The sequence below is a fragment of the Rhipicephalus sanguineus genome, chromosome 2 (genome assembly GCF_013339695.2).
Source record: "Rhipicephalus sanguineus isolate Rsan-2018 chromosome 2, BIME_Rsan_1.4, whole genome shotgun sequence".
Classification (NCBI taxonomy): domain Eukaryota; kingdom Metazoa; phylum Arthropoda; class Arachnida; order Ixodida; family Ixodidae; genus Rhipicephalus; species Rhipicephalus sanguineus.
Window position 1 is genome coordinate 224587476 of NC_051177.1, and position 15398 is coordinate 224602873.

At 47.6% G+C, this 15398-nt stretch overlaps 1 protein-coding gene across 4 annotated transcripts in view; it reads left to right on the top strand.

Moving 5' to 3' along the window:
* Nucleotides 1-15398, top strand: part of LOC119384126 (serine/threonine-protein kinase tricornered) — a 259204-nt gene that overhangs the window by 189378 nt on the left and 54428 nt on the right. For all 4 annotated transcript variants that reach the window (XM_037652422.2, XM_037652420.2, XM_037652419.2 and 1 more), the window contains exon 6: nucleotides 5665-5767. In XM_037652422.2, coding sequence (XP_037508350.1) covers nucleotides 5665-5767 — 103 coding nt within the window. The remainder of the gene's footprint in view (nucleotides 1-5664; nucleotides 5768-15398) is intronic.

A 15398-nucleotide genomic window follows, 5' to 3' on the forward strand; every position in this document is an offset into this window, starting at 1 on the left:
AGCACCCCCACAAGAGTATGCGGGGGTATGCTGCTGTCTCTCTCTAAAGGCCTGACGCAGTTTGCAGCCGAAAGCCTCAACTTATTATTATTATTATTATTATTATATTATTATTATTATTATTATTATTATTATTATTATTATTATTATTATTATTATTATTATTACAGTAAAACCTCCATAACTCAGATCTCATGGGACCTGCGAAACTGTCCGAGTTAACTGAATTCCGGATTATCAAATGGGCCATGAAAACAAAAGGAAAATGTGCTCGGCACAGACAAACCTTTATTTCATGAAAAACTGCGTTATTTTTGTCTGCCTCGTCGTCGGAATTTGTGCTAGGACGATCTTCTTCAACCCCATCAGGTGGTGGTACGCACGCTCGCTGTCGCGAGAACCAACACAGAAGTCCTCGAGGACAGCGAGGGCTTCGGCGACCTCCTACACGGTGCGATGTCGCGTCAGCTCATCTTGAGTGTTATCATTGGAACAGTGATTCTGATCCTTTTCAAGCATTTCCGATAATATGTCATCGTCAGTCAGCAGACCAATGACGGCAACATCATCGTCTATAGCGACGTAGTCTACAAGCTGGACGCCACTAGGAAGGAGAGACTCAAAACGCATGTCATTCACCTCTTCGTCGTCCATATTTCCAGTGGGCTCGCGGGTATCCTCTGGAGTGGCCTCCGGAGAAGCATCTGAGTTGTCAGGGCTGACAAAGCCACTGTGCCGGAAAGAATTTGCAGTGACCTTCTTCTTTCTAGATCATTTGCTGGCTGCTGTGGCCGCTTCGCTTCGGTGATGGTCGCTATCACTATGAAGCACGACGGTGGCGGCAAACGCACAAGCACAGGAGGAGAACGCAATGTGCACAATCTTGCACGCTACGCGCGAAGTCGCAGCACAAAGGAACCAGCAGCGTAGGTAGACACAGGATGCGCCAGCGGCCCAAGCGCTTCCCCCGGGTGGTGACTAGCGCCACCTAGCCACTTCCCCCCCATTCACTATCATTATGATCATTTTCTGCTGCAGTTGTTCGTTCGGTTTCTCCGAAACTCTGGTTGCGCCGTCGGTTACAACAAGCAGTGCTTGAGCCTCCAAGCCGCCGCGATCGCGCGACTCAAAGCATGGGAGTCCCGACTTCGGAGTTGTCCGAGTTAACCGGTGCGCTGCTAAATCCCTCCGAATTAACGAGCATTTAACACCATTGAAGTATACACAGTTTTGCCGGGACCGCGCCGCGAGTTCGAGTTAACCGAATTTCCGAGTTAACGAGATCCGGATAAACGAGGTTACTGTATTATTATTCCCAAGTCGGGAGCATGCAAGCACATCTTTAGCTGACTTTGCCAAAACTCACCTTGCATGCAAGACAAAGCATCTGTATTTATTTGACAAAGCATCTGTAGCCATTTATTTCGCTTCCCACTACTATCACAGGTTTGTGGCGTCGCAGATAACGTCTTCCTGTGTCACCTCGACCTTTAACTCTGCGTTTCAGCTGCCAGAAAATTAGTGGTGCGTCATGATTAAGCAACAAGTGGCCCAAGCTGCCAAATTTGCGATGTTTTGTCGGCACCATGCTAGCATGCTTTCCCACGTTGGTTATCACAGTACAAAGCCTTTAGACAGCCTTGGTCATAAAACGTGAAACCGTGAGCAGTTCTGCAAACTCATTCACGACAGCAGCGCAGAAGTGAGAGAATGAGTGCGGCGCTGTTCGGTATAAACGTTTCGACTTGGGTGTAGCTCTTAACTACGTGGGATGCGTGTGGCTCATGGATCGGTCCGAGAATTCTGTGCCGACTATTTACGCGTTCACAAAAAGAAGCTTGCTGAGAAAAACATTTTCTTTGCGTAAATTTTTTTTTTCTGTTGTTGCCTACTTGCACTACCATAGTCCCAGTGTAATCGCGACACCAATAAAGTCTTTTGCAAATATCCTCAGCCTATGACAGCTTCTACATCTACAGAACAGCGATTGAGCAGACCAGGCATTTCTTCAGGAGGACGTAGCGATTATCTTGAACACGTGTGTCCACCTTTCTTCTGATGCTCCCGCGGCCGCATTTTCGATGCAGGCGAAAATGCTTGAGGCCCGTGTACTTAGGTACACATTTAAGAACCCCAGGTGGTTGAAGTTTCCGGAGCCCTCCACTGCGGCGTCCCTCATAATCATATTGTGGTTTTGGGACGTAAAACCCCAACAATTCTCATTATCTAATGCTTGCAGGCAAGGTTGTTGGCTGCAAACTGTGTACGTGTCAGCCCTTTAGAGGGTGTCAGCAGCCCACCTCTACATACACGCTAGACACAAATAAAAGCTGAGAATACACTTTTCTTGAAGACAAGCCACAAGAGCGAACCGTTGCTGCAGAAAAATAATTAAAACTGTAGATTTACGTGCAATGCAAGCTGATAACCAGCAAAGGCACTGAATTGAGGACACGCAGCATAGGCCATTTTGGCCCATTATATCTTGTGAAGAAAGCAAATGAGGACATGTAATATTGAAACCGTGTTTTGTCTGAGACAAGTGCTCTTCGATAAAAAATTTTCGTCAATACTGAGACCGAAGTTTTTTTTTATTATATTTTTGAAAATGAGCGCTTTTTGAAAAAACTCGCTTTAACTATCTTTTTCTTCTTTTTTGTTGCCCATAGGAAAACAAGCTTTCACAGAAATGTTGCAAATGCTTCGTTCTGTACTTGACAATTTTTTTAAGTTTCTGTGTGAAATAGAAAACACACCAAGGCGCATCAAAGTTAGCAAGATTTCTTGATTTGGGCAGTGTTTTCCATTTTTTCACATTTTTTTCTCTTTTGAGGACAGCTTAAGGAAAGCATGAATGTAATTGACTGTGAGGTGTATTAAAATCACCAGAAAAGAAATTTCGACAACGTTTATAGTTTGCATTAAATTCGGCCTTGAAATCGGAAAATATTGTGGTAAGCATGAACGGGACACCCATGCCGCCATCTTCATTTATTTTTTTGGCGCGCTGGGAGTTTTGTGGAAATGAAATTTTCGGCTCCGTGGACATTGAATGTGCCCACATAACGTAGCTACACATAACGCCCACATAACATAGCTAGACAAAACAAAAATACCGACCGGACGTGCATGTTCGATCTCTCGTAGAATCGCCCTCTTCTTTTTTGCGGGCACTTCTGATGACATGAGCAAGCTTTTATGGTCTCTTGAAGGTGGAAATGATGTTTCCAACCTGCAGTTGAACGTAAGGTTTGTAAAACCAAGATATTTACAATGTTCAGAAATCGGACATTCTCGCACATTTACACTTGGGGCATGTGGTGGGCCTGCAAAGGTGTCTGAATTATCTGGAATGTCTGAAAACTTGCTTTTTGGCTCTGTCGAGGTCATTCTGCAGAGTACAAGCATCAGCTGAAGCATTGACTGTAGTTTATTTTGGTACAGTTGTATAAAAGAAACAGAATAATTTTATGTGCTTTGCTTGGTTTCATGCGGGGAAAAATAACAGGAAACTGAGCTTCTTGGCACTTGCCATGTATGACACTCTTACTGGATACATCATTCTTTAGATACTGCTCAAATGTGTGTTTAATTGTAGCAGAATGCATTGGGTTGCAGGCAAGGCCCATATGGTGATTGGGATTAAAATGATGTTGGCTGGTTGCCACGCTTACTTATTCGTTTGAACAAAGGAAGGGGAATTTCAGGGCTCGTGTTCCTTTGTTAGACACAACCGTGATGAAAACCGACAAAGAAGGTGGAGGGGACGTTGTATGTACTAGCCTTTTAACTGTATACCAGTTATTATTATATAAATATGAACATTCTTATACCATAAACTTATACCATATACCATAAACATTCTTATACCAACATTCTTATACATAAACTTGAATCGTATGGAATAACTGGCCCTCCACTTCAACTTATCTCTAGTTATCTGTGCAATCGCACTCAAGTTGTTCAGATTGACGGTAAAGTTTCAGCAGCTAAGAAAGTCAATCAAGGTGTTCCTCAGGGCTCGATCCTTGGCCCGCTGCTCTTTTTGCTCTTTATTAATGATCTGCCTAATGTTTTGACCGCTACAGACTGTATCTTATATGCAGATGACTCGCCGATTTTTACTTATGCTAATAATGTTGATGAGCTACAACAAAACATTAACGTGGATCTACATAATATAAGTTCCTGGTGTCGAATGCACATGTTAAGAATTAATCCATCAAAAACCGTTTTTGTAGTCTTTCATTCCTTCCCGACTGTACTTTCAAAATCTATATCTGTGCGTCTGGACAATAATTTAATTCCAATGTCTGACAGTACAAAGTTTCTCGGTGTAATTCTTGACCGACATATGAAATTCAATCTTCATGCGCAATCACTCATTCGCAAGATAACCTTTGGAATACGCGCCATACTCAAAACTCGTTCATATTTTCGGCCACACATAATCCACTCCCTTTATCACGCGCATATTCACAGCCATCTATCTTATTGCATATCAGCCTGGGGTAACACATATTTCACCCATCTCAGTCAACTACGACGCCTACAAAATCAAGCACTTCGACTCATGACTTTCAGCCATTTCTTAACCAATGCAACGCCACTTTATCAGAATTTAAATATACATTCTCTTTATCGCCTCTTTCAGCTGAAGTTATCAGTTGTGATGTATAGGCTTTTTCGCAGGAATGTGCATATAGATGACATTGTCGTGGAAAGCCTTGTAAATAATAATATTATTACTAGGTTTTCTGAGCTTGATAACTGTCTTCTGCCTAAAGCTCGCACAAACTACGGTAAGTTCACTACCACATTTGCGGGAATCAAGCTGTGGAATTCCCTTCCTTACGTAATAAAATCATCAACCACGGAACATGCATTCAAAAACCAAGTAAAGAAGTATTTTTTGCAACAATTGTCTTCATCTTAGCAACTGCTTTTTAATGTAGCGAGAACAATTGCTACATGTTATATGTCCTTATGTTTTGTATTGGAACTTGCGATTGTTTGTTCTTTAGAGTTTCCTTTTTTTTTTGCCTTGCTAAACATATATGTATCTTTCACTTTCGTTTTTTCGCACTGTGCATTTTTTTTCTTACCGAAGATACCGTAACCACTGAATGATGTATATTTTGTTTCTTCTCCCGTTAACGTCATGTATGGGAGCCCCCCTGACAGTTTCTAACTTTGGGGCTCCTTGTGTATTACCAATCTTGTACACACTTTCCTGTAACTGACGTCATTGTTGAATAAACTTGAAACTTGAAAAATTGAAAATGAAAGTGGACAAAAAGACAACTTGCTGCTGGTAGGGACTGAGCCTGACATGATGCCAGCTGGCAAAAGAAGTGTTCCTCACTCACCGTCATGGCTACGTGTGGCGCTGGCTAACGCTCCCAGATTTACGTGCACATAAATACCCAATTAAGTGGACGGGAGGACAATTACCGATGTAGCTCAATTGTAAGAACATTGGGCACGTTATCCAAAGTTTGCAGGTTCGATCTTTGCCGGCGACAAGTTGTCTTTTCATCTGCTTCAATTTCTTCACATTTATATCATAATGACTAGAGTGCAGTGAAAAGACTACAAACAATGTCCCCTATACCTATTTGGCTTTTGGTTTTACTTATTCGGTTGTTGTGCATGTTTTTACAGGGGCACATCAAGCTCTCTGACTTTGGCCTGTGCACAGGTCTGAAGAAGTCCCACCGAACAGAATTCTACCGGGATCTGTCACAGGCAAAGCCATCGGATTTCAGTGAGTGCCTTGTGCGGCTCTTCTTGGGGATCTACAGTCGAGCCCACATATAACGGCCCTACTTCAAACAAACATTCGCTTAAAACGAATGATGTCCACGTGACCATGGAAGTATACATTATCTCTATGGCGCAAAATCGCACTTACGACGAACATACAGCGAACGGAGTCGGCGCTCCGGCGACTTCCCGGGACACCACTTTCGACCACCGACAAGCCATCGGCGAGGTGCCCATAGATTCCTCTTGTTAAACGCCAACCCTGCCTCCGCTGCCGTCTAGTTGTAGCTCACCCCGACCGTTCTTTTGTTAGCACCCCTCCGTCCTTCGTCCCGCATCCCCACCGATTTCGACAATTCGCGATTCATTCCGCGTGCATGCTAACTGATCATGAACGGGCCCTAAATTTTTCTGACACGCGCACAGCTGGCGCAGGCCAAGTACAGTGTACTAGAACACTGTACTCCCAAGCAAGTTACCCGAACTACCCTCCCTCGCAGCTCCTTCGCCAGTCTACACCGCTCCGCGACGCTGCCGCATCCGGTTTTTTTGGTTAGAAACGGGCCCAGAGAAGTTACACGCGTGCTGGCTTGTCTTATCACACGTGCGTGTCTTGCTCAGGGCGCGTTCACACCGAACGCGGAGCACGCAAGCAGGCAAGCGGATTTTCGAAGCGGAGAGGCAGCGAGTGCGCACAGCTGTTCAGACCGACCGTGTTGCTGTTTGCCCGCTCCACCGCGGAGGAGGAGCAATCGACGAATCCACAGTGCACGTGCCGCCACCTTGCGGCACTGTGCGATACTGCGCGCGCGCGCATTTCTGTTGTTGTTGTACGTTGTCAACATTGTCGCGCTGCCGTCCACTACACTAGAGTGCCTCGATGTCCTCCTCACCCGCGGTGGGCGAGGAGGACATCGAGGCACTCTACACTATGTGCTGGAGCAAGATGATGAGCTCAGATGAAGAAGACGAGTTGGTTGCCATTGTACTTGCCACTTCTCTAGCTGCTATTCAAAAGAAGCAGAAGGCGCAGAGGAAGACACCCCGCCAGCAACGGTGGTGGGTTCGGCCAGCATTACAAGAGCGCGATAAAATGACTCATCAAAATGCTTTGAAGAATAAAAGGCAACCACCGACCAAATAAATGTTTTAAAAAGAAAGAAACGACGTTTCGGCTTCCATACGGAAGCCTTGTTCACAATGAAGCCATGAACACCAAAAGCATCTAACTATACAGGTTTCAGTAAGTGACGTAAGCACCGCGCATAGCACGAGGGAAGGTTTCCAACATTACGATTCAGCGTCTGTTCAGTAGATTGTATCTCGAGGGACTCAAGATGCAGGCGTGACGTCCAGTTTCTTTCTTTCCCGATAATGCTCGCATTCAACCAGTCTATAGTGTGATTAGTCGTGTCCGCATGCTCCGCCAGTGCATTAGATGCCACTTTCTTGTTTTTCACATCGTTCTGATGCTGGCGCAGGCGCTGTCTGAAATTGCCGGTCTCCCCGATATAAACACTATCGCAGTCCGCACAAGGGATTTTATACACAACACCAGGAAAGGCTTCCTTCGGAAGTTTGTCCTTCCCACCAACAAGTGTGTGCCGTAACTTGCGTACAGGCACGTGGGCTACTTCGACGTCGTAGCTACGCAGAACGCGTGACAAAGTCTCACTTATTCCGAAACGTCGTTTCTTTCTTTTTAAAACATTTATTTGGTCGGTGGTTGCCTTTTATTCTTCATGTTTCGTCCCGACCAGACGGGCTTCCGTCGAACTCTCGATTTCATCAACCTTCGCCGGGCGTATGGCCAATCTTTAATCACCGACATCCGTCGTTTCGTTTCGCTGACAACCCGTGTGGCTGCTTTTAAATCTCACCTGGATTTCAACCTCACCTGCAAGAGGAAAGGCCTCATTCCTCGTTCGCTGCACCTGAACAGGCCAGTACCTTCCAGTTTTGGCTTTAGTGTCGTCGCAAAGGCCGAGAGACTTCTGCTGCAAGCAAGGATTAATAATTGCCGTGACGACATCCGGAAACTTGAGAACGAAGCGTTTTTTGCTCGGCGTCACCTCGAGTTCCACTGCCCGGACCACTTTGTTAGCATCCAGCTTTACGCCAATCACCAGGCCAAGTTACGTTCCCTCGAAGCCGAGGATGCGCATGAAGTCAAGCTTGCCCGACTTTCGGGATCAACCAAGCTGCGTTGCCCTGAAGGCTCTACAGTGACGGTACACAACCTTTCTACGTACAGACTGGATCCTGCCGAGTCCTCTGTTCTCGAGCTTGGCTTGAACTTCAATACTGGACCAGCGTCGGACGTTAGAAGGGTGATCTGTGCTGCTGAAAACGCTATCAACCAAGTTCATCAGTCTCACCGGGATGAAGCCCGTACCCGCGTTGTCGGGGTGCTGTCTCGGTTGCGCCAAAGGAAGTTTCCTTCCCCTCTTTCCGCTGATGAGCGCGGCGCTATAAAACGGCTTCGGGAAAACGGTGAAATCGTCATCCTCCCAGCTGACAAGGGAAATGCCACGGTAGTCCTGGATACTGCCGTCTACAAATGAAAGATGCTGGATTTACTTGAAGACCAGGATACTTACATACGGCTCACACGTGACCCTACGTTGAAGGTACAGAAGGCACTACAGAAGCTCCTTTCGGACGTCTTTCGTTTTGTTCCGCCTGAGCACAAAGGCCTTTATTACTCACTTCTCTGTCACAACGGCTCGGCCCCTGCTCTGTATGGCCTGCCGAAAATTCACAAACCGGATGTCCCTCTTCGGCCCATAGTTGACTTCACCCGTTCTCCCCTGCACAAGCTATCCGGCTACCTTCATAGAATGCTATCACCCCTAGTTGGACAAGGCAACACTCACGTGCGCAACTCCGCCCATTTCGTTGAAAAAGTTGGCTCCTTGGTCCTTGATGAAGACGAGGTGATGGTTTCATTTGACGTGGTCTCCTTGTTCACTTCCATTCCCACTGATCTCGCCGTTGAGTCGTGTGCTGCTGCTCTTGAAGCTGATCCGCATCTTGCCGAAAGGTCTCCCTTCGATGTCCCGGATTTGAGAAAGCTTCTCAGCTTTTGCCTTGCCAACACCTACTTCAGCTTCGACAAGGTCTTCTACAAGCAAGTTCATGGAGCACCTATGGGTGCCTCTGTCTCGGTGACTGCTGCGAACCTAACCATGGAATGGCTGGAAAATCGGGCTCTCGCTTCTTGCAGCCCATCTCCAAGAATTTTCCTTCGCTATGTTGATGATTGTTTTTGTGTCATCGAGCGTTCTGCTTTAGAAGCATTCACGGCACACCTCAACAATCAGTCTACCGCCATTCAGTTCACCGTGGAAATGGAGGCTAACCAGAGGCTACCCTTTTTGGACGTTCTTGTCAAAAGGACCAATGGAGCGCTATCTTTCTCTGTCTACCAAAAAGGCACGCACACTGGCAGGTACCTGAACTTCAAGTCTGTTCACCCTGACACTCATAAGAGGTCAGTGGTTGCCTCCTTGTTAGGCCGTGCAAATCGCCTTTGCACGAATCCCGAAGACCTGAACGCCGATGCAAAGATGGTTCGGGAGGACCTTTCGACGTGCGGTTACCCGCCAGCGTTTGTTAATGCGGTGGAACATCGCATGTCTGCTCCCTCACAGCCTGCCAGTGTCCGACAGAGAAAACGCGCAGCTGTTCCTTATGTGCCCGGAATAAGTGAGACTTTGTCACGCGTTCTGCGTAGCTACGACGTCGAAGTAGCCCACGTGCCTGTACGCAAGTTACGGCACACACTTGTTGGTGGGAAGGACAAACTTCCGAAGGAAGCCTTTCCTGGTGTTGTGTATAAAATCCCTTGTGCGGACTGCGATAGTGTTTATATCGGGGAGACCGGCAATTTCAGACAGCGCCTGCGCCAGCATCAGAACGATGTGAAAAACAAGAAAGTGGCATCTAATGCACTGGCGGAGCATGCGGACACGACTAATCACACTATAGACTGGTTGAATGCGAGCATTATCGGGAAAGAAAGAAACTGGACGTCACGCCTGCATCTTGAGTCCCTCGAGATACAATCTACTGAACAGACGCTGAATCGTAATGTTGGAAACCTTCCCTCGTGATATGCGCGGTGCTTACGTCACTTACTGAAACCTGTATAGTTAGATGCTTTTGGTGTTCATGGCTTCATTGTGAACAAGGCTTCCGTATGGAAGCTGAAACGTCGTTTCTTTCTTTTTAAAACATTTATTTGGTCGGTGGTTGCCTTTTATTCTTCATGTTTCGTCCCGACCAGACGGGCTTCCGTCGAACTCTCGATTTCATCAAAATGCTTTGTTGCCTCACCTTCGTTCGCGCGATTTGGAGTACTACAGAGAGTGAGTCTCCGTTCTGTTTCTTGTACAGCACCGGGCGCTGCTTGATTGTATCCAGCAGTAGCTCGACGGAGAACACCACAGTCGGTTCGCTCATGATGGTAACCATTTGCATGGACTCGTCTCCGTCGTCTCTGGTCCTGATTGGCTGCAGCCAAAGTGGCTAACTTTTCCGCGCGGAGAAAAACGGTTTGGGCGCGATCCCGAGAAGCGGCCGCAAATGTTCCTCTTTTGCGGATAATCCGCGTCCGCTTTCCGGATCCGCCCTCGGTGTGAACGTGCCTTCACTGTTGGTGTTCGCGTAGCGTGCGGTCAGAATGGCGGACAGTGGCACGAAGCGAAAAGTGCTGGACATTGCTACCGAGCGAGCCATTTTAACAGAGCTCTCTCAAGGTGTGAAAAAGTGCGAGTTGGTTAAAAAGTACGGTGTGTGCAGGTCAAGCATATCGACAATTCTGAAAAACAAGGACAAGATCATCAGTACCGATGCCAACTCGACTGACAGAGTCTGCGGAGGGCCACCTACCGTATAAACCGGAATATAAGTTGCGATTTTTTCAGTAAAACAACGAGCTAGTCACCTCTCATCTTATATAGCGGTGTTTAGCCGACAGTGGGCCTATTCGATTTTCCACTTCTGGCTACATCTGGCTGGCTGCCAGAGACAGCCAGAACGCATTAGTTTTTTCTCGTGTTGCTCCGTCCACCGCGCGCGCACTTCCGCTGGGCATTCGTTTTTCGCTCTCTGGCTGCATCTGGCGACCCGCGGGTCGCCAGAACTCGCCAGGACGATTTTGGTCTGGCGGCTCTCTGGCCGTTTTCTGGCTAGCAGACACCAAAAGGGACGATGAGCGCTCGCGACCATCTTTGCGTGGACTCCACAGAATGCAAAGGCTTCGGGACCCTCGGCGGCTCTCGGCCAGTGCGACAAGAAGCGTCTTTTCGGCCAAAATCTTTGGTCGTCCTCGGAGGCCTTGAGGATAAAATGCCGAAGCTTCAAGCTCCTCAACCAGGGCTGCACAAGTAATTCTAGACAGTCGGAATGACGTTCTCAACATACAGCGGAACTCTATGCCATTCTTCTCGTTGCAGTCTGCTTATCACTAGACACACAACGAGATCTTCGACATTTTCATCCTTGCACACAACGGTTTGGTTGTGTGCGAGGATGAAAGGCAAGGCCAACAGCCCAGCGATCGTCGCTAACAAAATTTGTACTAGCATGTTGGAGCAGATGATGCAGTTGTGAGCCGCCCAGCCGCGAGCCCAAAATTCGATTTTACATCTCCCGACCACTTTCTGGTTGCCAGAAGTTTTTAGGCCATGTGATATAACGTCATTTCCTGTCAGAAACGGAACCCGCTGGCTGGTTTCTGGCAGCCAGCGGGCTGCCAGAAAATGGAAAATCGAAGAGCCCCAGTGCATTGCCGTCTTGCAACATTTGTGTGAAAAGCCACACACAGCCGTATCCACATCCAAATTCAATAGCAGGCGTTTGATTTTTAGTGTTATTTTCTTTTCGTTCGTTGAATATGAGTCGGCACGAGGAGGCAGTTCTCGGCTGCGTTTAAACTAAATGTTGTAGAGTTCGCCGAAGTGAACGGCAACATGGCCGCTCAGCGCAGCTTTGGCATTTCGGAAAAAAGCGTGTGCTACTGAAGACGCCGACGGGCCACCTAAAGAAGCCTCCGCTTATGACCGTCTGCGGATGGGTGCTTTCCGCCTGGCGTTCCTTGCCAGATTCCATGGTAGAAAATGCTTTTAAGAAATGTTGCATCAGCAAAGCGCCGGATGGCACAGAAGACAACACACTGTGGGAAGCGGCCAGCGACAAACTCTCGTCTTCAGAAGATAATGATGCTTCATCTGACGAATAGAACAGCTGCGATTGTGGTTGAGGGGAGCTCCAACAATGGGTGAGCGGTGCGCCGATTCGCAAATCAATGTATTTCGACAATTTTGGGTTGTTTTCTTTTTTTCCTTTTTGGTCACCTGAAGTTGGGGGGTCGACCTATATTCCCACTCGACCTATAGTCCGGTTTATACGGTACGCGGATGTGGAGGACTCGCTACTGAAATGGTTCGTCGACGCGCGGGCTCGGAACATTCCGGTAAGCGGTCCTATTATCCTGGCCAAAGCGAAAGACTTCGCATTCCTGTTGGACTTTCCCGACTTCTGCCCCGGAAATGGCTGGCTACATGGGTTCAAGGTGCGCCATGGCATTGTTTTCAAATCGATAGTTGGTGAGGCGGCCTCGGCAAGCGACCAAAATGTTGCCTCGTGGCTTGAAACAAATCAAGACACCATTTTAAGCTATGCGGAGCGAGATGTCTATAACGCAGACGGAACTGCATTATTCTATCAGATGCTGCCAGAAAAAAACTCATGCCATGAAAGGCAACACGTGCGCTGGCGAAAAACACAGTAAAGTGCGCGTCACAGCACTTTTGTGCACTAATATGGATGGCAGCCACCGGCGCGTGCCCTTCGTAATCGGGAAGTCGAAGAAGCCGCGTTGCTTCCGGGGCTATGTGCCTGTGCGTTACAGGCACAATGCAAAAGCGTGGATGACGCGCGATTTATTCGTAGAGTGGCTGAGCGAATTTGACCGCAACATGCACAAGCAAGACAGGCGCGTGCTGCTCGTGGTTGACAACTGCTCCGCGCACCGCGTACAAGCCTCTCTGACGGCAGTGACCTTGCTTTTCCTGCCGCCCAACACGTCTAAAGTGCAACCGCTTGACTTGGGCATAATTCACGCGTTAAGTTATTATAGGCGCCACCGCATTGTGGAGCGCTTGCTCATAACTGTTGACCGCCCGGCTGCCAACCTGCCGCTTCAGGTGACTTTGTACTCAGCTTTGGAGATGCTGAAGGCTTCGTGGACAGAGGTGATGGTTACATGCATGCAAAACTGTTTCCACAAGACCGACTTCGTTGACGTCGGACCCGATGCCAAGCCTGAAGCTCCCGAAGAGGACTAATCCGGCAGTGATTGGTGGCAGCGCGTCGTCGATTCCGACACGGGAGAGTGGGACATCTCCTGGGAGGACTTCATTACGGCCGATGACTGATGCTGACACTGCGGAACTGCGCACGGATGACGGCATAGTGAATGAAGTGTGCGGCAAGAACGATTCGGAGGAATCGGATGCCGACCACAACGAAACTTTGGAGCCAGCGCCCACAAGCGTGCCTGTAGTAATTGGCTACATTGATAGTCTCAGGCAGTTTGTGTATGCCAAGGGCCTCAGCGAAGAACACACTGCCGCCTTAAATAAACTCGAGACTGTATTTATCGCATCTGCGCTGTCGAAACAGACGTGCATCACGAACTTTTTCTCAAAAAAATAAATTTTTGGTTTTCATTTGCAACTTTTTTAAAGCTGTGTTTCAATTACTTCAAACTTCTGGATATAATGAACGGATGCCGTGTCACGCTCAGGTTCGTTATAAGCGGGCTCGACTGTATAAGTAAGCAGCTTTGCAATTGTGGCTGTGTTTGACACCATAGCACAAGCCCCAATATACTACAATATACACCACTGTAGTAAAGCTTAAAAAAGAATGGAGACACATCGGCGCAAGAAAAAAGTTCCACGTATTCCCGCAGTTTGGCAGCACATGCCAAGCAAGAGAAATGATAGAAAAAAGTGCGCATTTTAAACATACAAGCGATGATGCACAGGTACATTGTGGGGTTTGGCTGTCTTGCTGCCGCGGAAATGATGCTCCACTGGTTTAAACTCAAAATGAAACCTTTATTAACATTACAACTGGTCGCTGCCGCAAGTACTGGCCTCTAGCCGTCGCCGACTGTCTGGGCAGTGCCACGGCTGCCGCTTTTGAAGCCTGCGAGTGGCCCACGTGCATCACAGCACGTGGATAGTGGCCTGGCGATGGGCGTGGCTCCCACAACATCTTTTGGCTGTTAGCGGATGACGTGTTTGACCCTAAAAGGCCTACACAATCGGGAGGTTTTCCCGAAATTCGGGAGCCTCTCGTGCAAATCAAAGTTGGCAAGTGTGCGCATTTGTGACAATCATTGCAAGGCCTAGCTCCTTTGCCAGGTCAGTCTGCTTCCCCTTTCGGTCCACCTTTCACAAGATATCTGATTGCGAGGACATGACTTGCATGAATGTGGCAAGCCCATGTAAACACAGCACAATGACGCTGCCTCTAGGTCAGCACAGATCAGAACATCGGAAAAAAAAAAAAGAGAGAAAGGGCGATGCTGGCACCATTTGTAATCTAAAAGCAAAGGCATATTATCTCCAATATTTGCGGGCACAATCTCCTCCGAAATTAGGTTCCTGAGCCTGTGTGTGATTGCTTTGTCTTCCGCAGCAGCGTGGGCAGCACCTGCGTGGCCGTGGACGTTGATATGAAACATTGCAGGGTGAAAAATTTATTCACAACAACCATTAAATTGCAGGCTAATGGTGCTTGGCCAGGATCACAGAAAAATACACATAACCCTGAAACGATAAACGGCAGCGCACACCGGATTAAGACAGAAACACAAAACACGAAAAAAAGGACGACACAAGCGCTGAACTTCAACTGATCTTTATTGACCACCACAGTTGCTTAAATAGCATCTTGTTGCGCATGCGTGTAGCATCTGGCAGAGCAAGTTCAATAGACAATCCTAAGAGCAACAAAACCCAGAAGCCGCGATCAAATCACAAAGCAAAAGCGAGAGATTACAAAATAAAAAAAAAAAAAACCGAAAAACCAACACCAAAAACCAAACCACATCACGTGTTAATACGTAAAAACTTCCGCTCTTTTGAAGATAGAGCAACCGATGGGCAGCTAATGCAGTCTTCCCTCCTTTCCAAAATTTCTGCCGCTTCTAAAATTTCACATGCAATTTTGCCTTTTTCCCTACACACCACCTTCGTGTTGCCCAACATGGGTGCGCAGCCGCAGTCCCTGCAGTGAATGGCAAGGTGGCCTGCATCTTTCTTGGAGCAGTGATAACTGTGCTCTGTGAGTCTCGTGTTGAGGCATCTACCCGTTTGCCCAACGTACACCTTATCGATAAACGGCAGCCTGTTCCTGTGCTTTATCGAGCATGCTTCCCTCTATTTGCTCTGCGAATTGGCCTTTTTGCAAACGGCTGACAGCCGCACAGGCGCAGAGAACAACACGTCCAAACCAACCTTTCGGCCAAGTTTCCGTAGGTTGTGTGACACAGTGTGGACATAGGGAATCACAAGAACCTTTTCTGGGCGGAAGCGAGCGTCGTTGCTGCCAGA